The 16,081-nt window shown below is 33.9% G+C and overlaps 2 protein-coding genes across 4 annotated transcripts; both read left to right on the top strand.

The window, feature by feature from the left end:
- The first annotated feature begins 647 nt into the window (after positions 1 to 647).
- Positions 648 to 6,237, top strand: LOC113505891 (putative beta-carotene-binding protein). Of its 3 annotated transcripts, XM_026888751.1 has the most exons (6): positions 648 to 948; positions 1,328 to 1,354; positions 1,753 to 1,972; positions 5,223 to 5,353; positions 5,652 to 5,804; positions 6,020 to 6,237. In XM_026888751.1, the coding sequence occupies exons 1-6, from the start codon at positions 921 to 923 to the stop codon at positions 6,166 to 6,168; spliced, it is 708 nt and encodes a 235-aa protein (XP_026744552.1). In that variant the 5' UTR covers positions 648 to 920; the 3' UTR covers positions 6,169 to 6,237. The 3 variants fall into 3 exon arrangements, with proteins under 3 accessions (XP_026744552.1, XP_026744553.1, XP_026744551.1); XM_026888752.1 differs by lacking the exon at positions 1,328 to 1,354; XM_026888750.1 differs by having other exon boundaries at positions 648 to 1,354.
- A 3,452-nt stretch (positions 6,238 to 9,689) lies between these two features.
- On the top strand, positions 9,690 to 15,107 carry LOC113505892 (putative beta-carotene-binding protein). The gene is made up of 5 exons (XM_026888754.1): positions 9,690 to 9,834; positions 10,476 to 10,695; positions 11,645 to 11,775; positions 12,204 to 12,359; positions 14,845 to 15,107. Exons 1-5 carry the CDS (start codon positions 9,774 to 9,776, stop codon positions 14,994 to 14,996), a joined length of 720 nt encoding a protein of 239 aa, XP_026744555.1. The 5' UTR covers positions 9,690 to 9,773; the 3' UTR covers positions 14,997 to 15,107.
- Positions 15,108 to 16,081: the final 974 nt, after the last annotated feature.

Here is a 16,081-nt window from a genome sequence, read left to right as displayed (position 1 = left end):
GTATTTGTCTTAGTTTTTCTTTTTAAGTGCTTCAAGTTATCTAAAATCTACCTGCAAAACTAGTTCCATTAAAACTGCGCAAAACATTTTCTAATGAAGATTAGATTTCTTAATTGAAATAATTTTATGTAATAATTAATCTAAATAAAAACAGGTAGGGGAATTGGCCGCATTATTTATATCCTCTGCTCTTAAAGTTTTAGCTATTAACCCAATTGTTGTCTCAGCTCCTCAACAATAGATCTGTCAGTCTGTTTGACATTTTTGGCTTTTTAACTCAAAAACTAATAGCTAAACGGTTAAAATTTTTCAAATATAATGGGTTTCCGTTTTCGCTATAACAACGAATACAAACAAAAAAAGATCGAAGTTAAGCAGCATTGTTGCTGTCATTTATTTGTGGGATGACCCTTAATTTGTTTATTATGGGAATGCACTGAGCATGTCACAAACCGACTCGAGGTTGACCTGTTTTCATTAATATATTTTTAGTTAAGCTAGTGTAAGTAGTCATAGCTTTAATTGTTTCCCAGATTTACATTACATAAAAAAAATGACAGTCACAGTCGATTCAAAGAACGGCTATGGATTACTATATGTCTTGCTAACTTTAACCAAAAATGATAAAAAATAAGATTTTTAGAAGATAATAATATTTCTTCCTGCCAAACGTTTTGTACAAGCAACAAAAGATTTCTCAAGGAATTAACACTATTGTAATACAGTACATACAATCAATTAAAACAAGTTTATTATTATTTATTCAATACTATAAACATACTGCGAAATCTCTCACATATTATTGACGAACACCTTATACAATCGTCATTTTCCAACCCATCGACACCTACCCAGTTCACTTCTCTTTGTCATTGTAGTTCTTACACTTTTGACTACCCAAAGTGGATCACTAAGTGATAATGAATCACTCTCAATCTAAATTAACCGGTAACTAATAATATCAATTCTGGAACACTCAAAATCTAATCTCGACCTAGCTTGTTTATTTAGACATATTTTCACACAAAAAATAGACCGTCTCATGTTTCAATTTTAATCTGTAACCCACCCTTAAGTAAAACAAAACAGTTTTGAAAACAAGACAAGCTTGGTCACCCAGTCATAGCGTCCATGAGCCATTTAAATAAAATAAGACACGCGCAGTTTTTTCATGCCTTCGTATAACTTTTTCAACCAATACAGAGATATATAAATGTGGCCATTCCTTGATGGGGATAACGAGAGTTAGCTTCTTCTGCAACAGTCGTGTTCATTTAATAACTGAAAATGTGCATTAAATATTTAGTTGTTCTGTGTTTCGCCTTAGCTTTGTCTTTGGCGGAGGCTCAAGATTGTAAGTAAAATTTAAATTACTATTTTTTTTTTAATTTATTTCAAGAAAATTTCTGGAATTCAGAATCATGGAATGACAAATTATTTCCCTCGTATTTTATATTTATGATCCAAAATTGCACTTCGAGAGTTATTGTTTTGTGTAAGTGAAAAGATGCTTGTAGTTGCTGAGTACCTTCAGATAAAACTCTCTGTAGAAGGTCAAATCTCTAAAGCTCTGTAAACTCAAAATCCTATCAAATCTAGATAGGATTGTGATAGGATCTAGATCTGATCCGGAAATACTTGGCGAAGAGCGGCATTTCTCTACCTAACCCACTATAATATTACTTTAACGAGGCCCTCTGAAATAGAAAAAATAAGGTACAAAAATACTTTAAATTAATTTTCTTCTTTCAGTATCATTCATCACTAGTTGTAAAGCTGAAGATTCAAAATGTCACAAGCAAAGTACCCAACAAGCTATTCCGGTATTCGCTGCTGGGATTCCTGAGCTGAATGTGGAACAACTGGATCCCATGTACATGAAACATATTGACGCCAACCAATCAAACCTGATGCTTGTCATTACTGATACTACAATAACTGGCCTAAAGGACTGTGAAGCGAAGAGAGTACAGTAAGTAACCTTGTAAGATATTTTTAACATAAGCCACCCGAGCGTTTCCCCACATCGTTCAGGTTAAATCTGGGGGTCTTCCGAATTCAAGAAATATCGTCGGACTTGTGGAAATGTGACAGCACTCTTCTTGTCTTACTCTCTCTCTCTCTCTTCCTAATTTAAGGCATTGAGGTAGATCTTTGTGGTAGGTCCTCACAGCTGTTATAATATAAAAACAAAACGAACGCACCAGAAAAATCGCAGTCAAAAATGATATTCCAAAAAAAAGAAAAAGAAACATTTTCTCGAAAATCGAAAATAGGTACCCGGCATTTTAAAAGTAATCTAGTCTATTATCTTAACAATTAACTGACCATGACCATGCTTGTTTACAATGTTTATTTTTGATCTAACTCCTTAGAATCAAGATAAGTGTGCTATAAGAACAAAAATATTATAATAATAGTAAAATTTTCAACTTGGGGAAATTCCCATTAGGATATATTTCTCCCTTCTGATCTTATGGATTTAAACCGTGGGAGAACTTCTTTATATTGAAAGAACAAAATATGAGAAAAAAGTTGCAAGTTATCTATTTCTGTGAATCGGTCGACTTGAGATCCTTCATGTGTGTGATTCCTTGACTTTGACATTTGGTAAATACGATCATTAATCCCGGAGCACTAACCTTGTAGGTTGCAGTGGTTTGCTCAATTTGAAATCTAGAAGCCACCGGAGTGTCTCTCCACTTACTATTTTTGGGGACCACGTTACAATGTTGTTTTGTAACGACACCTGTAAAACATAATTTACCTCTTTTATTGTAAAATATGTAATTCCATTACCAGAAACGACAGACTATAGATGTTCAACTAAAAAACATATTTAATAGTCATAATGACCGTAATAGGGTACAATGATAGCTAAAATTACTTTAAATTATTCCTAAAATATAATTTACATTAAGATAATTATTGTCTAACTACTAATGTACCTCCCAGCACGGAAACAAATAAAACAATAGTTTTGTAACAAAAAAAATATAATTAAATTAAATGTTATACCTAACCTACTTATTATTCAATTTTATACTTGGATTGTTAATCATAATATTAATTACAATTAACCTGTCAGCGCCAACGCGTATGTATCTACTTGTTAAAAATATTCCGAGGAATATAAGAATCCGTCATTGTCCTAGCCTTTTCCCAACTATGTTGGGGTCAGCTTTCAACCGAACATCTTTAATGACATACTTATGTAGTTATTAGGGTTGGTCAATACCTACCAGATATCTCGTTGACCATGGGAAGAAGATGTGACTAAAATAGTAATCGTAGTACCTATGGTAATCAAATAGTTACGACCAGCCCTTCGCAAACTAAATTTATTCTTGCGGAAGATGATTCCTTCCATCGCATTTAATTAACGAACATTCAAATTCCACATATTGAGAAATTTTAAACGAGTTTGATCATATTTGGACCCAAATTCGGATCGGTGTTTTAACATCTCGCACTGTGGCCCTTATGCGGTGACCTATGAGTACACATAAATTATTGGTCTAAGTAAGGATCAGATCTGTAACAAATCGCGTACTTCGGTAAATAGAGTGGTAAACCAGTCAAGTATGCGTGCAATGGATAGTAACAAGCCGGTATTATTTCTATTAATTCTTTTTTAATTCACGGGTTAACTTCATGGGAAGAGACCCGGTCCTTTTTAAAGGCGTACACGGGGACACAGGTCCAACGCGTAGAGGCCTTCTTGAGAACTTTAATCTATATTGTTACGATGGACCTTTAATAATAAAGTGAAATCGGGATGTTGTCAATGGCAACTTTCAAATGCATATCAATATTTTAACTCTGGAGTTTGTATGAGTGTTCATTTGCTTAAAAGCTTAGAAAGGCTTCTTGTGGTTGGAAGCGATTTTTTATTATTATTTGGAGGCCCATATTGTGTCAAAGTAGATAAAGGATGGATTATGGCAATAAGCTAGAACGGTAGGTCCGAAGAAGTCATCTGGTTTAAATATAAAACAATTATTTTGACATCAAGACGTTTTTACTTTCAGAAGTTTCGTTTTATGGAAAATATAGTTTGCAAGGTTACAAACAATAAAAAAGTCAAGGTTAGGTATTAAAATATAGGAGCACATGACTAGAAAACCAGTTCTGAAGTAGCACCTCATAATAATGATTATCTAAGGAAAATGAGCGACCTTTATGTAAATGCTTACATACCAGATGATTGTATTTACAAGGCGTGTGATGACTTCTGACACATATTAGGTTATATACCTAGAGTATAAGGTAAAAGATGATATGATGAAGCAAGAGGCAAAGTGACTTTAGGCTGTTATCGTTGTTGTTTTCTCGCTCCTACATAGAAAACCGTCCTTATTTGAGAGGTAGTATTACTGGTAGCCTTAATTAAGTTAATTGAACAAGTTCTAAGTGGCCATTATTTTCCTTATATAAATGATAACGAGGATTATTTCAATTACATAAAGATTAAGGAAACCATTTTTTATGCACTTTAATTTCTTCTAGTCCAGCAAACTGACAGCAGGGTTAAAACAATGTTTTATTGTGAATTTTGAGTTATTTATACCTTAAAACAGGTAGCTTGGAACCAAATAATAACATGACTACGTATCTCTAATTTTCATATTTTAAAGGTTTAAAACCGGTCTGGACAAAGTTGTTAACCTTGGTACGCATAGTATCCAGAATAGTTTAATTTTCTAGCACAAAACTCACTTTATGGAAGCAGGTTTTTGGTAATTGCTAGGACTAAATGTTGATTGAAATTTATTGAAAATAAAAGTAGACAAAACTTAACTGAACTAATACCACAAATTATATCGATATAAGAGGCAACCAAAGTCTCTATTACTTGATCCTCAGGACTCCAACATATTGTCGTCTTGCTATCGTAACCAAAAATAGGGATTTGTTCGGAATCCTCAGTGTATCTTGGCCGACTCACATTTGAACTAAATTTTAACGGAAATTGTCAAGGACCATCTACTAATTTTGCCTAAAAGGTCGCAACGTAAGATTACCTAACTGACCTCCAAAATCAACACTTGAACTGGTACGAGTAATTTTTTCAGTACATTGTCTTAAACCCATTCACATTTTTTGATATCGATGAAAACTAACAAACCAACTTAAGCAACATACGTACACAGTTGTAATCCCTCGTTCCTAAAAATGATTTTCCATCATTTTCCATCAAATTCATTTTTTTTTAATTCCAGGAGGGAACCTGATAATTCAAAGTTGTATATTAGAATGCTGTGCGATTGCGAACTCCACGGACAATACGAAATGAATGGTCAGATGTTTCTTCTGCCCATCAAAGGGGAAGGACCACTTAGCGCTAAAATCAGTAAGTACACACTACGATCAGGATTCCGATTGGTTGTTTTATTCTTTATTTTATTTGATTTTTTAAAGTTCCATACCTTAAAGATAAATACGGTTTCTAACTTCCTTTCATCTGTGGGCTATCTAATGATCCATGCTAATTTTCACTGAAATTTTCACAGATCATTCATTTCTTTCCAATTTTTCGATTGGAATCATAGATAGGTGACAAAGTTTTAGGCAAATTTGTTTTTTTACTATTTGATGGACTACCACATTGTTGCAATTGTTATATTTTGTCTGTATCTTTATCATTCCAGATAAATTATACATTGCCGTTGACGCGGATTTGGGAGAAGAGGTTAGAGAAGGCAACACATACTGGACCCTTAATTCATTCACACACTCCTTTGAATTAAAAGGAACATCGGAAGTTAATTTTGGAAATCTGTTTCCCGATAACGAATTATTGCGTACGTATTCATTGGTATCATGTCTTAATTAAAAGAAAAATTTTCAGGAAAATTGGTAGTTGATTTTGTTGATCCGTTTGTCTAACGCAGCTTGAATACTCAGGAAGCGGTGAAGGGCCCACGATATTGGGTGTTGCTTATTGTGACGTACCAAACTTCTGTAATAAAATAACTGTAATTTCAAAATATTCAGTTACCAATACTTTCCATTACAGGTAAAACAGCGAACGATTTGATTTCTCGAAACGGAAACGATGTTGTACGAGAAATCGGAGGCCCAGTCATCGTAGCCGCTATCACCAAAGTTGTAAAGAATGTTGAAAACTTCTTCCAAATTGTACCTGCGGATAAACTTACGCTGTAAGCTAAAAACATTTTCTGAATGTAAAATGTAAACTAGAAAATTTTTAGAATTAGATATGGTAGAATCAGATGGTTTTATTTTTATTTTTCCAAAACCCCTTAATTTTTAAACAGTCATACCTTTCTGACTCCAGCATAATGTCTTTGCCTGAACGCTTTTCATACATATCCGTTAGCCTCAATACCTTTAATTCAAAAACTATTCTTTTAATAAATAAAAATATGTTACGTGCTAAATGAAAACATAAGTCTTTGTCACCATACATATGGCTTCTGGATACTTACCGACATGGATTTTTGTTGCTAGCTGTATTTTTTTCTGAGCACGTAGTCAAGTTGCTGTGATTCTTCTCATTTTAAAAGCTTAGTATGCTGTCGTATGGGCCAGATGGAGTCCTGGGTAGGCATCAAAAGACAGCCGCTTCTTTAGAATACGGTGCTCAACTGAAATTGATAAGACCTATACGATTTTTTACTACTAGTCATGGGCTACACAGCAAGAGATATGTCACAGACATCTAAAGAAAATGACACATAGTGTTAACTATTATTTCATTTTTACGTCCTATTCAGTATATTGCGATATATCAGTATCTTTATAATCTTAAAAAATAAATTACGTCTTTATGGATAGGTACTCGGTACATATGAAGTTAAAAACCATTATCCATGTATAAAATATGAGGATTGCCGTCTAACGTTTAATTAAACGCGATCAAAGTATATAGACAATTATATATGTACTTACTGTATAGCTAAACATTTGCAAGCAAATTATTATTATTTACGCTTTCAATGTCTGTTTTGTATATAACCGGCCATTTGTTAGTCATTCTATGAACCACCGGGTCACTCGGTACCAACACAAACAACTGATGCTATCAAGAATTGACGTAAAATAATAAACCTGTTTCCCTTGTGTTACGTATTAAATCAGGTCAAAATATGGTAACTTTATATTTTGAAGAAGTTTATTACTTTTGTCAGTTTTATTTTCGTGACAGCGCCATCTAGTCTAGTTTCGTGAAACTACATACGAGTTAACTTACATAATGTTGTTTACATTTGAGTATCTCGTTTTGTGGCTTATTGGCAAGAAATCAAAGTGTCTGACTACTGACTAGTATATTTTAAGTTTATAAATTAGATAAAGACTTAACTAACTTAACCTCTAAATTTATAAAAAAAAACTATCACATTCTTCAAGTGCAAAAAACCTTTCCCTTTAATGTCTCTTTATTATTAATAACAATTTTACTTAATTATGTATTTCAAGATTTAATAAAATCTGCTACTGAAACAATAATAGTGTAAAAACCTACTGACTTAGCTTATTTATACCTAGTTCATAGGATTAGCGCAGACCATAATAAAAATAAACATAATTGCTCAAAGGTTATTAAAAACATCGATGAGTTTCTATAATTTATAGTAGCAAAAAAAACCGGTCTGGCTAAAGTTGCTAACCTTGTTACGTGGAGCGTCCAGACTAGTTCTAATTCAGTTACACAAACCATTTAATGGGAACAGGTTTTTGGTAATGATAAAAAAAAATAATCCATAAATTATATTAACTTAAAGGAAAGTAAACCAGCATATGTGCCACTCAAAGGGGTGTGTAAAACGTACGACCGAAGCAGGGTTGTACTAACAACCTCGTTTTTGCACAAAAACGACTCCCGAACTAAGGGATGTCAGCCTTGTGTCGCTGAGACTTCACAAACATTACATTCAGATGCACAGTAAGTATGGACAGGTTCTATTTCTCGTTTATGCCTCACTTTATAATTACTTTATCTAAACAGAAGAGTTTTTCTCATTACACCCATCATTGGGAAGTCGACATGAATCGAAGCACTGTGTAACCTCGTATAATAATGAATTAATCGACCTGTCAGTATTAATATTTCCGAATGAATGTTTTTAATTAGTTCCGTCTTTTGACTTGTTTTATTGACTTAATCGTCTACATATTCTGTTTATTTTAAATCTAAACGATGACAGGCTCACCAGCAACAGACGAATACCATTCGTAAGTGAATGCGACTGTCTATCTGTTCTAAGCAACTCTTTGGTGATGACTTTGTATGTAATCTGAGAATAAATAGCTTTGGACCTAGTAACTTACAAAAATAGCCTCCTGCAAATATCTAGAAGATGGAACTTCCATCTTCTAAATCAAAACTATTTTCCTCTTATCTTTGAGTCTGCGAGTGTAATCTGCCCAATTGTTTGTATGTCAATGTTCAAATTTTTTCTAGATTCCATTTGCATACAGTCAATATGGGCCGGAAATGTCATGAACCATGACGGACCATGATATGACAAAGACTTTCTATCCTCAAATTGGGCATAGGTTAAGATATTTCCTACAAGCCTGGGTGACCTATGTATTTGTTATTGATATCCTACGGACGTAGACAATTCTGGGAATGAGTATTTCACCTGTGAAGGTAGATTAGGTATTGGATTCTGAGTTTCATTTTTTTTACCTAATGGGAGATTTACAAAAATCCAAGCTATTTGACTCAGACAACAAGACTCACGACAAGCATTAGTGGAGCACACAAACGCTTGTCCTGTGGAGATCCAAACCGCGATTCGTTGTTTACTCTCAAGATACCTTAGTTCCAGTTACCTACCATTAAATCAATTTGCAACAAACGATCCTTTTTTTCTCCGTGTATCTAAATATACTATGTACGTATCTATTTATATCGATTAGGCATTACTAACCGGTTAGTTTTAAAATGTCTACTCCTTGTGTTACCTTTATTACCTATATTTAGGAGCAAAAAACACTGTAGAAAAACTTAGGTAGATCTGACAAGCTTAAATAAAACCAGTATTTGTTAATTACCTAGCGATAATCAAAATGTATATGGCCCTGTTTGTTGCTTACCAAATATATGGAACCCATTAAAATTTTATTGAAATCAAATCTCAAAACCTGTACAAAAGGTTGTCCTTAATGTCCCTGATACATAACTAGTGCCCAAAATAAGAGTTCTTCTTTTTTGAATGAATTAGTAATGAACATAAAGAATGTACTAGTTTTTTTTTAGTTATTCAAGCTATTGGGGTGACTCCGGTCTAGACAATCGTGGCAAAAAAAAATACATGAGAGTTAAATCAATTGAGCATTGGTTTACCCTTGGTCTGAAGGGTTACATCAATATTTTTCGTTAGATTATGTAATTCGCCACTTATTTGAAATCTACGTGGAGTCAAGCAAAAGGACATAATACATTAATATCAGTAAAATAATAGTAATAGGTCCTAAAAGTCCAAAAAGCCACCGAAGATTGTGAACAGTTTTTTTGAGTCTAGCGATAAATCAAATCAATATTGTTTTTTATATCCGTTCGAATTTGAATACCAATATTATAAACAGATAGTACAAGGTAAATAAAATGTAGACCTTACGACATTTGACATAGGTACTATGATTGCTTGAACTAATTGAAATGTTCTAGGAAATAATTTAGTTGATGGAGATACCTATGATTAAAAATAAAAGAAGCGAACATTATGATATAAAGATGATTTGTTTACTGATCAGCTCAGTAGTGTCCGATTATTTCGCGGTGATTAAACAGATCGAAAATGGTGCCAAAAATATTTATAATTGCTTGTGCTTTGATACATTTTTGTAGCGGAGCTTCAGGTAAGTCTTATTTTCATATTCAATTATTTTGTCCTATTTTTTGTAAACTACCACTACCATTTTAGACGAGGCTTTATTTTTTTAATGATTGATCTATGCACAGTATTAATTTAATTAAAAGGAAAACAACTTAATTTTAAGGCTTGGTTAAGCTCATATTCGTTATGGATACCTAATTAAAACTCGTATGTAAATTGAAAGGCAACAATTTTCATCAAAATATGGTTTACGCCATAGTAAAGATAATATCAGGTTTAAAAAGTTGTATCATTAAAAAACAAGATGTGTCAATTAAACCAATCATTATTTGACGTTAGCGCTCACCCCAAGTAAAAAAATGATATAAGGGCGAAGATAATTTTGCATATCGACGTTTAACGAGAAAATTAAATCGCCAGCCCACATTGAGCAAGCTTGGTGATCAATGCCCAAATTCTCCCTATATGGGAAATGGCTTGCTTTGTGTTCACTGATTTGATATACCGTTTTTTGTATAAACATTTCTATATGCCCCCCCCCCCTTTCTATATTTTCTTTCATTTCAACCTGCATATGCTTATATATACACCTAGATAAAGAGATTACAAAGAATAGTAAAACATATATTTTTTAATAACTCGATTCCATTTCCAAACTTTCAGCCCCATTCATCACACCGTGCTTATCCAATGACGCTGAATGCATGAAACAAAACGCCGTGGGAGCCATCCCTATATTTGCTGCTGGAATACCAGACTTAGGAGTAGAGACATTAGACCCATTATTCTTTAAACACGTCGACTCCAGTTCGCCTAGTCTGAAGTTCATACTGAGTGACATCACTGTGACCGGCTTGAAGACATGCAAACCGAACAAGATTCAGTAAGTAATCTATAGCTAACCTTTACTTATTGATTTATATTATAAAGCTAAATAGTTTATGTGTGTTTTTCAACGGACTAACTTCAGAAATAGCGATACGATTTAAAAAAGATGCTGTATTAGGTAGCTCATTGAGAAAGGATATGAAATATATGCCATTGCGCTATAATTAATAGAAGCAGGGCAGGAATGAATAATATGTCCTTGTTTATAGAAAAACAAGGAAAAAATGCGCTGAAACGTTTAATTTGTCTTTTTAAGCTATTTTACTCATATGTACATGTATTATGTACGAAACGAGGATGAGGAAAACATAAAACATATCGACCGCATTGAGAAATTCCACCTTCTTAAGGTCGGTTAAATTAGAAATAGTAGACTCAACGTTATTTCTAAGGTTCAAGAATGTTTTACATTTGAATCACGAAAAGAAAGGTGTATATTATTCTTATGTAAATGAAAACTTGTTGTATAAACTAGTTATTAGTAGTAGAATTTTATATGTATGTAGATATTGGTGGCGTTACTATGGCGATGATTATAACAAGTCCAATTGAACAAAGGAACTTAATTAAAAGTTTCCGTAATTAGTCTCCTGTATCAGACTTTAATAATTAAATGTAGAGTGAAAAACAGGAAAAACTTAGCTATACTAAAATGTACCTACTGGTTCAACATTAACATCTTTTATTATTTTCCCTCTCGTATGATTGATGAACAACCTAGGGTCAGAGCTATATACCGAGTGTATATAACTCTGTTATATGCCCAATTTGGGCGAGACCATTGCCCAGCAGTGGACAAAGGATTGCATTACTTTGTAATACGCACATGAAATCGAAAATACATTGGTGCTTGTCGAGATTAGAACCTACAACTTTGACTTTATATAAAAGACAATTATAATATTAAAAGCAATACTAACAAACTCTTCTTTTTCATTTTACAGGCGTGATGTAGCCAACAACAAGATTCACTTGCAACTGAGTTGTGTCGCGAGCTTGGACGGAGACTACGAGCTGAAGGGTCAGGTGCTCATCCTAAAGATAGAAGGAAAAGGAAAGATTCATGTATTACTAAGTGAGTAGCGATTTTGTTATTTTTTTGTATGTCTGGTGTCGTTACAGTACGTCGTATCGTATCTCGCTTCTTAAACGCTATCTATCTGGCTCTAATAGAAAAAAGCGTAATCGTTTTCTTACCCGCTTTTTTAAACAAAGCCTGCAAAATTTTAAAGAAAAAAAGTTGAATTAAAAATCATATAAAAAACATCATCCCCACTCATATATTATGTAGAACGAAAACTTGTTATCTGGAGCCACAAAAAATAGAACTGGCAGTTGTGGTAGTCCATTACACAGCATCTTTCCACTCAAATTCTCATGTTGGACCTGTGTCCTCTCTAAAAGGGCCGGGTCTGTTCCCATAAAGATTACAAAAAATGCCAAAAATGTTTACAGGAAAGGAGAGACTTGGTTATGTAATAATTTTTCATCATGTCTTTTCAGGGAAATTGGTGATCGACGTAGATTTGGATGTTACTGAAAAGGTTGGAAAGGATGGTGAGAAGTACCTCCGCATCAAGAAATTCAATCACACTTACACCTTAAAAGAAAAGTCTGATGTTGTCTTCGAGGGTCTGTTTGCGGATAACGACGTACTGAGTAAGTTGTTTTCTTTTCATTTAACAACGCCATCTAGTCTCGAACTAAGTAAAGCTCGTTTTAAGGGTACCTATAAAAACATAAGTGCTTATACAGGGTGTAAGGAACACCGTACCACCAAAGTCGCATAATGACTTTAAAATAACGTGTTAATTAATATTAAAGAAGTCGCTACCGTCGGAGATTAATATTTATAGATTTAGTCATTTTTGAGCACGCAATGAATTGGTTACCGCGCGATCCTTACGCTCAGCGTAAGTACTTACACGAACTGTAATGTGGTAGGAGGGCGACACTCGGCGACACGATCGAAACATTCGAAACGCGCGCGCATTTTATAAAAATGTTGTGATGTAACGAAAAACAATCACAAAAAAATACCAATCAATTTACACTATTCTGACTTCAATCTGTGTCTTGTGTATTATTAAATCAAACCTACTCTTACCTTAATCTCGCTCACTTCTAACCAGATAAGGTTCGAAAATTTCGAAATGTCCGCCATCTACGTGCACACAAATTTTGGCGCGGCGAAAAATCTGCTGCTGAACCCGGGGCAAAAAGTACCGCGTCCAGTAAATGTTCATCGCGAGACTTGCATTGCCACGTGCTTCGCCATAACACATTAGCATGTTGCCATTCTCCCGGGCGGTAAAATAACCTATCGAGCTACTAGGATCGTAATTTAAATAATACACACACAACACACGCACTTATATCACTTAACACAATAAAATTGTCTGCCTACACGATAATTAGTCCGCGAATTACCCGATTGCACATGCACATTCGATTAGCGTAAGGAACAAACTGAGTAAAAATAGGTACTATTTTGAAAAAAGCCGAACTTTCGGTTTTACCTTTGAGTAGTGTTGGACCTAGGTACCTATGATTCTTTATCGATAAATTACATGAGGTCGAAGTGAATATCGTAAAATTATTCTTGACAATAAAGTACTTAACTTAAACCTTTAAAATTGATTAATCACAAAATGTACTTTTGTGTAAGAACATAATTGTTTTATGTGACTGGAATAATTATTCAGCAGTTCGTAGGAAAAAAAATGATAAAAATTTTTAGGCAGGAATTTCATTAGTAGATGATGGATATTAGTAACAAAACAAAGTTTAATTTTAGAAAAAATAAATTATTGTTTATAACAACCTGTTTTAGAACTACAGAATTCTAAACAATAACAAACTGTTAATAATAAAAGGTTTTAATAAATTTCGTAGTACGATAAGTTGATAAACGCTGAGAAGGTGATTTTCTATTTTATAACATGGAACCCGTGTAACAAAAATCGATGTACTATTTTATCCAGTGTCACAGGTACGTCACTCGCCGATACCGCTGTAGGTGTCGGCGACGCGCTGGCGGTGTCAACAAAGGCGGCTAGCGGTGCCTACAAAGCGCGCGGCTTTTTTTAAAGGAATAGTAGGCAGGATTAAGAATAATGCGTGCGAGTGCGCGCGCAATAGTTGCGCTATCTCTTACGCTTGTCGCTCATGAGTATTGGTTCGGTTTTGACGTCACTTTCGGTTAGATTTGCAAGAGAGCGATGACCGACGAGTACCTTTACGAATCAGCTGATCGGGAGCAGTTTTTAGTGTTTCATTTACATTGCCTTTTTTTGTGAAAACGGCTTAATAATGATTTTGTTTATGAAAATATTATTGAAATACGTAGGAAAAATGATTTTATGACACATAAAATTAAAAAAACGCGAAAAAAAACTGCAATTTTCATGAAAAGACCGATGAAAAATTCCAACGCAGTGGGGTCTGGAATCATGTCTAGAACTCAGGTCCCACGGAAAAGTCACGGTGTTCCTTACACCCTGTATATTTCTGCATACATAACATAAAATAGATAAATTACACTCAAACACAGAACGGAAGATCGTGCGTTTTACACAAATTATCCTGAATGCTGGAAATCGAAAGCACGCAGTACTGCCAGCGGCATAATTATGATGTCCACGCGTCGTTTCTTCAAAATTTTTGACGACGTTTTAGTATTACTTCTTTATATTTGTCATACCATTTTCATGGTTAACACGCTCCTCTACCACAGGCTAATCTGCTCTGGATTAATTCGACTTTTTAACGTTCACTGTATAAACTTGACTTGCCTGTGGATCTAATGGTTAGTGGCCCTGACTGCTACACACCGGGAATGGGCGTGAGTTTGTTTCTTACACAGGGCAAATGTTTGTAACACGATCGACCATTTGTCTCCGGGTGTAATTTATCTATTTTTTTTTGGTATTTGGAAATATTATATCAGTTGTTTAATACCTATTCATAATACAAGTTTGCTTATTTTGAGACTAGATGGCGTTATGTTATAATTAAAGAATACCTTTATTAAATATCTTTAAGTACATAAACTTCTATTGCATTTCAAGAAAGAGTGATCTGAAAGACTAATACCGATCTATCATTTTCATCTCAATATTCTAAACCTTTTGTTTATTTTCAGGCAAGGCGGCTGATGACCTTATCAAGAACAACGGAAACGACGTTGTCAACGAAATTGGAGGTCCTATGTTCGAAGCAACAATAACTAAGGTTACACAGAACATCAACAACTTCTTCGGCAAAGTTCCCCTTTCACAACTCAGCCTCGATTGAATTGTGATCAGTGATATTAATATTTATGTAACTTAAAACTTGTTAGTTTTATGTTAAGCACCGAAAAATTGTTTGTTCAAATAAATGGTAAAAAGTTTTATTAATTTAGAATGTTGGATTATTATTTTAGATTTAATTCCCCTTTTTGATGAATTTGTTAATTTACTATTTTTTGTAAAAAAAAAACTTGTGTTCATGATATAAATGCAATAAAAGTCTCTTGTCATGACTGTATGTTACTCTAACACGATTTAACTACTTAACAAATATTGTGATAGCCTTAAGTCTGGACTGAAAAGTCAAAAGTTAAAGGTTCGAATCCTTGCATGCATGAATGTCGTTTAGAATTTATTTGAGTATCAGGAAGAAATCTTGAAAGATAAATGCCGTTCGTAAACTAGCACACCTCAGAATTTTTAAAGGGTGTTTTAGCCACGTCAGAGGCCTAAGGGCTGTTTTTAAAAAAGAGAAAGATATCGATATTGGTAAAATTTTGCTAGAGATTAGTCACAGGCGCAAGCTTAGGACTTTTATAAAGTGAAACAGTTTGAAAATAAATTTACTTTGGTGTCAATTGCCTACTTGACAACTATGGAGAATACTGTGCGAGATGTGATGCTTTTTTGGTTAGGTGATCTTTTTGATAAAAATAACAACCATTTTCATTTTATAAATACAATTATTGTCAACTCCATGTTCAACGCGCGGCGGCAGAAAAATAGCAAAACATACTCCTCAGCAGCACGCTGTCTTTCTGTTTCCAATTTAAATGTTACCTAACCAATAAAAAAAATGTATTTTGCAACTACGCCAGATCAACAATACCTCCGGATACAAATGTAATAATAATCTAAAGCGGAAGTGGCTTTAGCAAAAAAAAAATTGATATAATCCAGATTAAGTCTAGAAATTGGAAAATACTAGTACCTTCTTCCCCTGACGAGAAAAGTCTTGAGCTTAGCAATGGGACATTTATATGCTGGCTAATATAAGTAAGGAAAGTCAGCACACATTAAATTATTTTGAACTCAAGGCCTTTTAATTATTATTATAAATAACAAGCAAAAACATAAACCAGATTCAGA

The sequence above is a fragment of the Trichoplusia ni genome, chromosome 27 (genome assembly GCF_003590095.1).
Source record: "Trichoplusia ni isolate ovarian cell line Hi5 chromosome 27, tn1, whole genome shotgun sequence".
Lineage (NCBI taxonomy): Eukaryota > Metazoa > Arthropoda > Insecta > Lepidoptera > Noctuidae > Trichoplusia > Trichoplusia ni.
The sequence above is the reverse complement of the archived record's forward strand: the minus strand, read 5'-3'. Positions and strand labels throughout refer to the sequence as shown.

Coding starts and splice junctions, on each gene's coding strand:
- LOC113505891 (XM_026888750.1), top strand. CDS start 1,288: ATGTGCATTAAATATTTAGTTGTTCTGTGTTTCGCCTTAGCTTTGTCT. Junction 1,355..1,752: donor TTTGGCGGAGGCTCAAGATT/GTAAGTAAAATT, acceptor TTCTTCTTTCAG/TATCATTCATCACTAGTTGT. Junction 1,973..5,222: donor TGTGAAGCGAAGAGAGTACA/GTAAGTAACCTT, acceptor TTTTAATTCCAG/GAGGGAACCTGATAATTCAA.
- LOC113505892 (XM_026888754.1), top strand. CDS start 9,774: ATGGTGCCAAAAATATTTATAATTGCTTGTGCTTTGATACATTTTTGT. Junction 10,696..11,644: donor TGCAAACCGAACAAGATTCA/GTAAGTAATCTA, acceptor TTCATTTTACAG/GCGTGATGTAGCCAACAACA. Junction 12,360..14,844: donor TGCGGATAACGACGTACTGA/GTAAGTTGTTTT, acceptor GTTTATTTTCAG/GCAAGGCGGCTGATGACCTT.